The 12,866-nt window shown below is 43.7% G+C and overlaps 1 protein-coding gene across 3 annotated transcripts in view; it reads left to right on the plus strand.

Moving 5' to 3' along the window:
- Window positions 1–12,866, plus strand: part of CEP170B (centrosomal protein 170B) — a 99,010-nt gene that overhangs the window by 14,245 nt on the left and 71,899 nt on the right. For all 3 annotated transcript variants that reach the window (XM_037901066.2, XM_037901067.2, XM_043550233.1), the window contains exon 3: window positions 12,234–12,323. In XM_037901066.2, the coding sequence (XP_037756994.1) occupies window positions 12,234–12,323 (90 nt within the window). The remainder of the gene's footprint in view (window positions 1–12,233; window positions 12,324–12,866) is intronic.

Genomic DNA, 12,866 nt, shown 5'->3' on the forward strand with positions numbered 1-12,866 from the left:
CCGAATACCAACTGAAATTTATCAAATATTTTTCTACATTTTCAAATATATTGATTTCAATTACAACACAGAATACAAAGTATACAGTGCTCACTTTATATTATTATTTTTGTTACAAATATTTGCACTTAAATATGTGAATATGATCAAAGAAATAGTATTTTTCAATTCACATCATACAAGTACTGTAGTGCAATCTCTTACAACTGTAGATTTTTTTTGTTACATAACTTCACTCAACAACAAAACAATGTAAAATTTTAGAGCCTACAAGTCCACCTAGTCCTGCTTCTTGTTCAACCAGTTGCTAAGACAAATTTATTTACATTTCCAGGAGATACTGCTGCGTGCTGCTTATTTACAATGTCACCTGAAAGTGAGAACAGGTGTTCGCATGGCACTTTTCTAGCCAGTGTTGCAAGTGTAAGTGGGGGAATAGTCCCGCTCTTGTGGGGAACTTTCCTGGCTTCTGCACTACCCTGGTGAAGGGGCTAGCGAAAGGATCTGAGTCCTCACTCCCACTTCCTTTACCCAGTGGCCTCCCTGCCCTTGAGGACTCCCCTTCCACTCTCCTCTCCTGGCAGAGTCCTCGTAACCCCAACAAGGCTGGGCCCAGGATTCCTGGGGGGCTCGACCCCCAACCATGCTGCGGTCACCTAGGACAGGGTCTAGGGTATCTCCACTCTGGGGTACTCTCTCTGCACTGGGCACTTCTCTGACCCACTGACCATTACATACAAGTTAAAGCAAATGCGAGTTATTTAATCAACAATTAAATTTAAAAAGAATAAGGAAAAATGGGAAAGGTTAAAGGAAACACATCAACCCGCTCTGTGGCAGGGAACATCACAAACGGTGTCTCTGGAATGTCCGGGCCGTTCACAGTCTGTTCCTTGTAAGTCCCAGGTCTTCTTCTCAGGCCCTGGCTGTGCTGTAGGGATGCTGTGGGTTGGACACTTGCTCTGGTGTTGGGCACACGCTCTCAGGCTCTAAGTGGTAGGACCCTTCTTCCCAGTGTCTCCCCTGCCCTGTCAGGATTACGATCCAAGCCTGGCCTGCAGAGCCTCTTGGCTGAGGCGTCTCCCTGTGCTGGGCCTGCTGCCCAGGGTCCCCCTTGGCCTCCCCAGCTGCTCACCGCACCCAGCTCCAGACTGCTCCAGCCCCAGCTGCACCACTCTGTCTCTGCACTGCTGCTGCTGCTCTGCCTCCAGCTCCCTGAGCTGCTTCTTTGGCCCCTCTGGCTCTGGTTGCTGCAGCTCTGCTCCCAGGACAGGTCTGCTCTGCAGGCTGCTTCTGTGACTCTGCTCCCAGCCCTGACCTGATTCCTGTTTTTCTGGCCTCTCTGGCTCTGGTTGCTGCAGCTCTGCTCCCAGGGCAAGTCTGCTCTCTCTGGGCTGTGCCTCTGGCTTTGGGGCTGCAGCTTTGCTCCCAGGACAGGGTCTGGTCCCTCTGGATCTGGCACAGCTCTGCTCCCCAGCTTTGCTTGGGCCCCTGCTTTGACCCAGGCAAATCCAGCTCACACGGAGGATGGGACCTCCCTGGTCTCCTGACTCCCTGATTAGCCTGCCCGCCCTGTCATTCAGGCTGACCTGGAGCATTGGCCTCTCCCCATTGTTCCTGCGGACTGTCAGTCTCAGGGTCCTGATTTCCCATAGACCTTTCCCCTTTTAGTACTGGGAGCTAGCCAACCAAAACACCCCCACTGACTGTTAGTAAGGGGGCAACAGTCCCCTTACAAAAGGTATTTACATGCCAGATATGCTAAACATTCGTATGCCCCTTCATGCTTCTGCCACCATTCCAGAGGACATGCTTCCATGCTGATGATGCTCATTAAAAAAATAACGGTTAATTAAATTTGTGACTGTACTCCTTGGGGGAGAATTGTATATCTTCTGCTCTGTTTTACCCCCATTCTGTCTGATATTTCATGTTATGGCAGTCTCAGATGATGACCCAGCACATGTCCGTTTTAAGAACACTTTCACTGCAGATATGACAAAATGCAAAGAAGGTACCCATGTGAGATTTCTAAAAATAGCTACTGCACTTGACCCAAGGTTTAAGAATCTGAAGTGCTGTCCAAAATCTGAGAGGGACGAGGTGCGGAGCATGCTTTTAGAAGTCCTAAAAGAGCAACACTCAGATGTGGAAACTACAGAACCCGAACCGTCAAAGAGGAAAATCAACCTTCTGCTGGTGGCATCTGACTCAGATGATGAAAATGAACCTGTGTCGGTCCGCTCTGCTTTGGATCATTATTGAGCAGAACCTGTCATCAGCATAGACACGTCCTCTGGAATGGGGGTTGAAGCATGAAGGGACACATGAATCTTTAGTGCATCTGGCATATAAATACCTTGTGACGCCGGCTACACCAGTGCCATGTGAATGCCTGTTCTCACTTTCAGATGACATTGTAAACAAGAAGTGGGAAGCTTTATCGCCTGCAGATTTTAACCGAAATGGGTGGACTTGTAAGCTCTAAAGTTTTACCTTGTTTTATTTTTGAATGCAGTTATTTTTTGTACATAATTCTACATTTGTAAGTTCAACTTTCATGATAAAGTGATTGCACTACAGTACTTGTATTAGGTGAATTGAAAAATACTATTTCTTTTGTTTTTTACAGTGGAAATATTTGTAATCAAAAATAAATATAAAGTGAGCAATGTACACTTTGTATTCCATGTTGTAATTGAAATCAATATATTTAAAAATTTAGAAAACATCCACAAATATTTAAATAAATGGTATTCTATTAACAGCGCGATTAATCGAGATTAATTTTTTAATCATGCGATTTAATTGTGATTAATTTTTTTAATCACTTGGCAGCCCTAGTCTGAAGACAAAGGTCCCTGCTCTGAGGCGCCTACAGCCTTACAGACCACATATAAATGGGGACTGTGCTGTAACAGCAAGCAAGTGAATGAGCTGTGGGGTTAGCACAAGTCCTCCTAGTTTCATGACGTCTGAGTATAGCCCTGCTATTTTGGTTCTGTGTTTTCACGTGTCTATTTTGCTAATACTTAATGGAGGGGTGGGTTAAGACTTATCCAACTCACCCAAGAAGCAGGTCTTGAGGGGGCTGGAGGCATGGCAGACCCTGCGGGGAAAGGCCGGACATGGTTCTCGTGCAGCAAGCAATGGGGAGGGAGGAACAGGGATGAATAGTGTAACGTGAAGTGGGCAGATACTCAGGCAGCTTGAGCAGACGAAAGGTCGTGAGGGCTTAAGCAAAAAGAAGAGTAGAGTGTTACGTAGGTGCTAAGCTGGGCAGAGCCTTGAAGAATGTAGCATGGGCTGGAATTGAAGGACACAAGGCAGTGAGCAAAGGGGACCAGAAGAGGGCTGGATCTGACTGGACTATTTGGTTTGTATGTGTGTTTGGGGGAAGGGACATTAGCCTTTCGTTGCTCCTAGTAAACGTACAAGCCAGACTTTTTTGTGGCAGCCTTCTGGACAGATTGCAGAATGGCACAACGAGTCAGGGAAGCCAGAGAGGAGGAAGCTGCAGTAGCTGGGTCGAGAGAGGATTAACGATGAGTTATAGACATGTTATTTCAAACTGGGTGAGAAAATTCAGTGTATGTTCTGGTTAAGACTTATACTCCTGAAAGATTCTAGATCCTGACCTGCTGAATTGTGGGTTTGTTTCCTTCCCCTGTCTAGAGTCTTCCCTTAGAGCTCTTGACAAGTGGCGAGAGCGCCACAGATATAAACCCATAAAAATGCTGGTCAGCTGCAAATCCAGTCTATTTCAAAATAGTGGATTAAGCTGTCTCCAGCACTGCACCCACCTCTGAATCCCCTGGCCAACTGCTGAGAGTTTGCATTTATATTTTCCTGGGTTGTGTGTGTGTTTTTAAACATTTTTCTGCTCGCGGTTGCTATACCAGGGCCCCAGTCCTGCACTGGAATCTATTCGTGTCCACCATCTTGGTTGTGATGGGACTAAAAGCATCAACCTCTGCCATTTTGAGGCCTGGCTCTATTCCTGGGACTGTAATAAACTCATATCCCCTGTGGATTGGGCACAAAGTGGAGATGCATAACACACACCCACCAGTGGGCTACTCTAGCACATACCCCTACACTTATGCAGAGTCCCATTGAAGACAAGGCATGCCCTACTTTGACATATATCCATTGTAACAGATCTGTTGCAGGGCTTAACTGATCGTGCTGGAGAAATAGTGAGATGGACTGTACACAAAGTGCTGTCAAATGCACAAAGTAGACAAACGAGGGAAAAGAAATCCATCTGGGTAATCTCTCTTGGTGTTGTGAATTTTGGGTGTTACTTGTAGCAATAATAAGTGAACAAATTTCAAATCCGAGTATGCGGTTTTTAAATTGATCCAGTGGTCCCTTTTAAAAGGCTGGCACCAGGAGGTTTAAATTTCCTTACTGGGGCAGTCACTGTTTTGCACTGTGGCTAGCTCTGAGCATTTCCCAGAGTGCTAGTAACAATTGTTACTGACAGAAGCGTAACCTGCTCGGCATGGAAAGTATTTGACTTAGAATGAATGTTTGCTGCAGGTTGCTGCCAGAAGGCTGCAGTTATCTGCGTGCCAGTGACACACATCAGACTATCGTTAACATACAGAATACAGCAACTGCCATCCTGTATTTATTTTATCTCAGAGGCTGTTCGGAAGTTGCGGACTGCAGCTTTGTTGTGGAAACAGCAACTTTCTGCATTCCCGGCGGCTTTTTCACAATGCCACTCGCAAATGTGGCCTGCCTGCCCTCTGTCATGATGGAGGGGGAGCTGGGCTGAATTTCAGGGAGTCATGCAGAGGCACCATTTAGGTAGGGTGGGCCAGGGAGCTGACCCTCCTTTGCTTAGCTTTCACATAACTCAAGCTGGGCTGTTCTTCTTGTCAGGGGGAGGCTGTTTGTGGTCCCATCCTGGGGCAGGGAGTGAGGTGCACGGAGCCAGCTGTGGAGAGGCTGGCCCCTGCGGCTGGCGGTAGCATCCAAGGGCTGGAGGTGCTGAAATGAGCCTCTGGAAGCCAGGCCTGGCAGGGAACTGCGGCATGGAGGAGGTGGGGTATGTGCTGGAGGAGGTGCGGCATGGAGGAGGTGGGGAGCCTCTGCTGCCACTGGGATGGGGGGGCCTGGTCCCTGCATTCCTGCACACTCTGAGCTATGATCGCAACTCCCTCCTAGGAACTCCAGGGGCTGGGGAGGGGGGGAGGGCAGGGATGGATGTGGGGCAGAGAGGGAAGACCCTACATTACTTTCCCCCAGCACATGGTGCCCACACTGGCGGGCTTGGTCCCTGCACTGTGTGCCTGCACTGGGCCTAAGTGGCCCCTGGACCGCCCATGGTAAGCTGCCTCCATCACTGAAATCTGAAATCGTGCCCTTACTTCAATGCCACTTAAATTTGGCCCAGCTGCAACTTCCTTTGATAAAACCGTAGCTTTAAAGCACTGTGGCTGCAACCTTTGAGCCTAAAATCACAACTTTCTGACAGCCGTATTTATCTCCAGTAACATGATCCCTCCTGACATTGGCAAGGCTGAGTTCCACGCCTTGATCCTGTGCATAAAGCTGGAGCAGAAGGGCTTTGCCCGTGGGTTCTGTGCTGAGCCTGGGGAGAAACGGAATCTGGATCTGCCTAGAGACCTGGGCTCTGACTGCCACTAAACCATATGGGGAAATGTAAGAGGCTGCTTGATTCTCCCCCCTCTCTCCCTCTAGGCAGCTTTCTGACGCTGTGGATCTCACTTTGAATCTGTCTGCGGCCCACTGTTTTCTTCCCTCTCTCTTCCCTGCATCATTCCTGGAGCTCTCCCTGCTCTCTATACATAGAGCCATGGAGACCTGCCACACAATATCTGTTCTCTGTGGTATGGGATCTCCCTCCATGAGGACTCCACTACTTTGGATTCCTGCACTACAGAGCCACATTTTTAAGCTGCTTATGGTTCTAACCCAGCAGGCTCAGGATTTGAGGCTATGTGACCAATGTGGTGACAGTATTTTCAAGGACCACAGACATGCCATTTGGCTGCATGGGTAGGCGCAGTATATGAAAGGGCTGATGCAGAGTGCTGGTGGACGTTTTCAGATTGGCACACAGAGATTTAGGGTAGGTGTGTTTGGAAATATGCCCCTATCTAATGTAGGCTTTAGGGGGGTTATCAAAGTGTACAGTACCCCTCCCTTTGGATAACTGTTAATTTGAAGCAAATGGTAAGTTCTAGGTATTTAAAACATGGTGAATTATAGACTGTGATGGAGAAACAGAGCAATGTAACATTATTAAGAAGTGATTATATTTCCGGAAAATTAATACTGTGTAAGGCAATATTGTATTGTTCCACGTTCCATGTTACCCTTCAGAAAATATAGTAAACGCTGTTATTGAGGGTTCAGGAAAAGCACACTTCTTGTCTACAAGATGTGTTAATTTGAACTGATAGTAGGCTCTGTACTAGAACTGGAGAAACTTCCAATTTCTCCTTCTGCCCCCCCCCCGGGGTTTAACCTTCTGTCTGGCTCTTTCTAGCTCTAGGCTTCCATAAAACAGTTGTTCCCCTACCCCCCTCATTTGAGAAGATGAAACCCTGTTTTTGGTGTTTCCAAGTGGAATAGAAATGATACTTGTATTAGTGCTGGAATGCTTAGTGCTCTGTTTATCTCTGATTTTGCTCCTCCTGTAAAATACTTACAGCTGTCAGCTTGTTTCACTTGTTTTTTGCTTTATAATTATTATTGTTTTAGACATCCTGTTGTGGATTTTTTTAAAAGAAGCACATGAGAAATTCAGATAGCAGCGTTTCCATTTTAACCGTGTCTCCCGCCCCATCCCGTTACATAGAGCACTGTCGTATTTTTGCGATGGAGGATGCAATTGAACATGTTTCTTACTCTAGCACCTTCATCAGCCTGATCGAGTCAAAATGCTTAATAAGCTGATGGTTCCTAAAATCCTGAAGTAAATGTGGCTGTTCTTACTCTGTGTGGCTTTATCCACTAGGGGCCTGACTAACTCCCAGTGAGGTCAGTGAGAAGACTCCGACTTCAATAAGAGTTGGATCAGGCTCTAGTCTAACAATCTTGAAGGTGATCACAGTCCGTCTTGTTCATGAGTAGGTTATGAAGCATTCTGCTCGAAACCAGAAGAACAAAGGTTGATCAGCCTCCAGCCCTTGAGGTTACTGTTACACTGAAAGTGAGAGCTATTTCCCTTAAACTTAAGTGATGTCATAATAGGCCACTCCTGTTCCCAAATAAGAGTGAGCATGGGCAGATTTGCATGGAAATAAGTAAAGGTGTGAATTACAACTCATTTTAGTTATTTTGCTTCTAGTTTCCAAGTAGACAAGCCCTCAGGAGCTCCTGTTGCTGATTCTTATGGTGTGCGTTTGTTGATACAAGTGAAAGCAATAAAATTCCCCTTTTCTGCTGGGGAGCACAGCATTTCGCATCCGTGTTAGTTGTATAACGGTTAAAACATGAACTTTTGTTAATGCTTTCTTTAAAGAGATGCTGCCAAGTAGTTTCAAGACTGTGGGCCAGATTCTTCACCTTATTTCTGGTCCTTCTGCATCACCAATCACCATTCCTCCATGGAGGAATTTTCAGCTGTAACCAAATTGCATCACTGTGGTGCAAGAAGGATGCAATTTGGTTACAGCTGAAAATTCCTCCATGGAGAAGACTTTTTGATTCTAAGTCAGCAGAGTCAGCTCCTAAGCCAACCTACCCACTCTTGGTGTAGGAGCTGCGATGGGAGTGGAGCTGATCTCTGCTCCCCCTATGGCAATTTTCAGCTAGCACATGGGCCCTAGGGGACTGTACCCAGCTGTCATAAGTTCCAGTAGCCCCAAGGCTACACTAATGTACATCAAGGCCATGACCAGGGAAGCTTGAGAATCAGGGAAGCATAACCAAACCCCTGATGTCCACACTCCCTACGTCCCCCTTCTACACGGACTGTATCTTAGTGCAAGAGAGAATCAGGACCTCTATAAGTTGGTGCAACAGAGAGTCTGTCTTGCATAAATCTTTTTTTTTTTTTGTGGGGGCGGGGGAATTATCACACGTTTGCTGTGTTAATTTCTGTGTGGCACACCATAAGTTCCAGCTGGCTCTACCACAAATGTTTATTAACAGGCATTGTGCCCAGAGTTCTCCATTTCTGCAGACACCACTGATTACTTTGATGCCCCAAGCGTCAGCTGGCCCAGGAACCAGGGAGTCCCTGGTAGTGTTAGCTGCTGGGTCATCCAGTCAGAACATTGCTGATCTGCTTCTCTGTGTCCCATGGGTGGTACGAGACCTTTCAGTATGAATGGTCCAGCTAAGAACCTCTATCAAAGGGGCAATAACTCAGAGCAGTAGTACAGCTTTTACCTGCGTCTTGATTTTGGCCCATCATTCTCCTTCCTGGTCCAGTTCTGCACAGTGCTAAGAAGATTGAGTTGCCGCTAGGCTTAAACTGGACTAGCTTAGCAACTGCTTCCCTCCTTTGCCACATGAGAATAGGAGGACCTGTTAGTCAATGCCTTCCAACAGCAACAAACCTTTAAATCCTAGTGGAGGTAATCTAAAGGGTAGTGAGCACTTGACACCTTGAAGGGCAGGTTCCTTGGTCGTCTCCCATTACGACAGGGGTATATCCTGCTTGCATCGTTGGGCCATCTTTTGGCGTTGTGAAACCACATAAGAGATTGTATTATCCTGTGGGGCAGGGCAGGACGGCTTGAGTGACAGCTTGTGGAGGGAGATGATGTCTGTATCAAAAACACTCATAGTCCTGAGGCACATGCAACCCTCTCAGATGGTCCCTTGTTTTAGGCCCAAACTTGGCCACATTCCATACACATTTGGCAGGACTTTCTTCTGTCATTTCAAGTTATTTACATCAGAGGTAGAGTCATGAAACCGAGGTTACAGAAAAAATTACTTACAATAAAGGGATGAAGCCCGCAACCTCTTTGAGGCCGGGACCATTTTTTGTTGTTGTTCTCTTTGTACAACACCCAGCAAGATGGGATCCTGGCCAATGACTGGGGCTGCTAGGTGCTACTGCAAGACAAATAAAAAATAAAAATGAACATATTTCACTTCCTGTGTGAGTAGCCCTGTGTGTCCATGTCTGTGTCCGTCCATTTCTCATCTTGGGTCTGCGTCACACACTGCGTGGTCCAATTGCTAGGGCAAAAGCCTACGACTTGAGAGTGGGGTTCAATTCCCTGCTTTGCCACAGACTTCCTGTATGACCCTGAGCAAGTCACTTAGCCTCTCTGCGCCTCATCTGTACAATGGGGATAATAGCACTGCCCTCCCTCAGAGGTGTTGTGAGGATTAATATGTTAATGATTGTGAACAGGGTGGATTTGATTTAAATCAAATTCATTTAAATCACTAGTCAGGATGACTCGATTTAATGATGGTTTTCTACATAAAAATGCATTCTTGTTGGTTGTTATAAACTTAATACATATTCTTCACAACTCAGGGATAGATGTAGGTTTCATTTTTAGAAGGTACACACTATACATTTTTAAACAGTGATTGATTTTGAAAACTTTTCTAATTAGTTTTACAGCTATATCAGAAAATGAATGATTGTTTGGTTATTTCATTTACCAAAGGTAATTGAAGCAGATATTTATGAAGTCATTGGGAGGTGAACTATCTCTAATTCAACAGGTTAATCATTAATATTTGGAGGATTTTCTTGCCATGCTGTATGAGGAGGAGAACATCACCAGACAGACGTTTAAATTGTTTTATTTAACTAAAACAACAACGTTAAGTATTCTGGATTTTTTTTCTTCAACAGCAAACATATACTATTTTAACAAAACAAGCATATGTCCCTCGCTTCTCACATTTACCTCCAGACTTCTTCTCCTTGTCCAGATCTATTCCACCTCCAAAAATCTTCTATTGAACTTTTTGAAACTTTGCACATTTAGAGAGAGGTGAGGGATTGACTCTGTGTACACAAATTTGCAGAGGGACAATAGAGTTGAGGTCTGTTATTTCTCACCTCTATATATTATTTATTTATTTTAAAACATTTTTGCTGTTAACAAGCATGTTACCTCTGGAGACACAAATCCAGTTTGCAAACTGCAAAACGAAGCATTTCTGATGGTATTTTCTAGACTGAGCACTGAGTCCCATTGGGTAGATAGAAAGATTAACCTAAGTAATCTATACAGAAGCCCCTGGAACCCCACACGATTGGGTCCCTAATCCACAAACTATTGGAACTTATTTACAAAACTTTTCTTAAACATTACATGACTGTATTGTCTCATACTATAGAATTAGAATGTATAATCCCTATTCCATGATGAGATATCTTTGAGCTATAATGTATCTTAATTAAAAGTATCTTTGGATAGTTTTTTTCCTCAAAAAGCATTTTATCGAAAAAATCCAATTTAAATAAAAAAATCTGATTGATTGATTTATTTTTTTAAAAAAATCATTGATTTTTATCCACCCTGATTGTGAAGTACTTTGAGATAGAGTGATGGAAAAAGCACTGTGTGAGAGCTAGAAGGTGGTGGTGGGGGTTGCCATAAATGTGTTGGAGTCTGGGGGGTACTCTTGAATGTTACTTCTCTGCGTGTAGTACCAGTTGTCCAGAAGACATTTTCGTATCATGGAAACTGTTGTACAGCTTTAACTATCATGGTCACTTCCTGGCTCGACTGCTAGAGTAATGACACCTATTGGATGGCATGGCAGTTAGAATTGCCTCAGCAGTAGGGATGATTTTTCATTTGGAACTGACTGTATTTACATATAATGGTGACCCACTTTACTTATAGGGTTTTTTTTTTCATGAGATACCACAATATAGCTAAGCTGTAACTTCTGCTTTCTGAAGCAGGATGCAAATGATGTAGGATGTCCCATGATATATAAACATGTTTGTTTCCAATCAACCTGTTGGGGTCATTCTGGAGGACACATTTCAGTGATTGAAACTTAGTCTGGAAAAAGAAGAAAAAGCTGAGGATTTATCTACTGCCAGGAACATTATCAACGTGTTTGACATCAGCAAGGGAGAAAAAATTCTAGCAAACTGTTACAATATTTGTCACAAAAAAGCCATTCTTTTTTTTGATCCTGGAATTCTCATGAAACAAGTGCTAGCCTCTCTTTGCCTACAAGCAAGCTGGTAGAGCCATTTTTAGAATAGTGTTGTGGAAGTCAGTGTGTATATACCAGGAGAAGGGGAGCTTCTCCTCTCTTCCAACAGCTGATTGATAGATATTCAGAAAAAGTATAGCTTTGCCTCCTTACTTTTGTGGTTTGTTCATTTTTAGAGATACCCAGAGATACTACAGAGATTTATATTGATGTGCTTTTCATTGACTGGTCTAGTTTCTCCATTTAGAATTCAGGTCATATTGGGAAATTGAAAATAATCCTAAATATAGAGCAGAGGGTATCAGTGACCTCATTAAATTTTTCAAAACCATAAAGATCATATAAAAAATTGAACACAGAAACAATTTATTTTATCTGTAGTTAATTCAAGCATTTTGAAGATTAAATTTACTGAGTGCTTGTAACATCATGTGAAGTCACTGGGACTACTAATTTGAATAAAGTTATCCATGTGTAGGTATTTCCAGAACAGAATTCTTACATAATAAAGTAACATTTGTTATTGAAAAGGAAGCAAGCACCTTTCTCCTAATCAAGAAGAAACTTAGATGGAAATGTATTACATGGATTGAGTGGAAAATGTGCATATCCACCTCAAAAGATGATGTCTTCTTTACTGTGTTTAAACAAAAAACCTGGAATCTGCGCCAGGCTTTAAGTTTGATTAGTTTGGTTTGAATGTGTACTGCTATAATATATTGAAATCCTGGACTTAAAATCTCTGTGGCTTTAAATGAGTTTTTCCTTTTAAAAATAACTTGGTAATAAATGTTAGAAGAAAATTGATAGGTAGGTTTGTGTGTTTAACTGAGGTGGGATGGTAGGTACCAACCTTGCAAACTTTTACCCTTGTGCTAAACTTTCAGCACACGAATAGTCGTAATGACTGCAATGGGATATTTAGAACAACCTTGTCAGTTTTTCCAGTTTATCCTCTGGCTATTTATAGAATTAATAATGTGTAATCTTCCACCCATCCCCGCACCAGGTGAGCGTAATATCACCATTTTGTTTTGATTAACATAGCCTCTTGTGTCTGGCCAGTCTCAAATTCATTATGCCTTTGTTCCCAGTCCCGCAGTGTGGATAAGCAGCATGCTGTAATCAACTATGACAAGGACAAAGATGAGCACAGGGTGAAGGATCTTGGGAGCTTAAATGGGGTAAGTTGTAAATTCTTCAGCTAGCTAAAACGTATATTCTGTGTAGGTCTAGGTGCTAATCGTACAACATTTATGAGCATGCTTAACTTTACTTGTGAAAGGAGACCCATTTTGAGCCAATGGGACTTACTCATGTGAGTGAAGCCTAACATCTGCATAAGTGTTTGCATGGCTGGTTTGAGTAATGAGTTGTTTAACTAGACACACATCCATTGAAGTTATTTTCCTTTATTTTGGTGCTCCTTCTCTCCCCACCCTTCTACCCCCCTCAACCTCAGCCCAGCTGAACTCTTCAGTTGCTAATAAAATTGTAGAGCTGGTTAGAAAAGAGGAGAATTCAATCCCCCCAAAATGGATTGAAATTTTGTCTCTGTTTTGCATTGAAATTTTCTGACTGGCTCTATAAAACTGCAAAACTAGTAAAGATTCCTCAGTCAGCTGTTCCTGCTAAGCAGGGTGACCTTGGGACAAGCCAACTGTCTTGCTAATTAACGATGTACAGTATGGAATGCCATTTAGTTTCTCTGAGACAAACCATTTAAA

The sequence above is a fragment of the Chelonia mydas genome, chromosome 6, assembly GCF_015237465.2.
Source record: "Chelonia mydas isolate rCheMyd1 chromosome 6, rCheMyd1.pri.v2, whole genome shotgun sequence".
NCBI classification, from domain to species: domain Eukaryota; kingdom Metazoa; phylum Chordata; order Testudines; family Cheloniidae; genus Chelonia; species Chelonia mydas.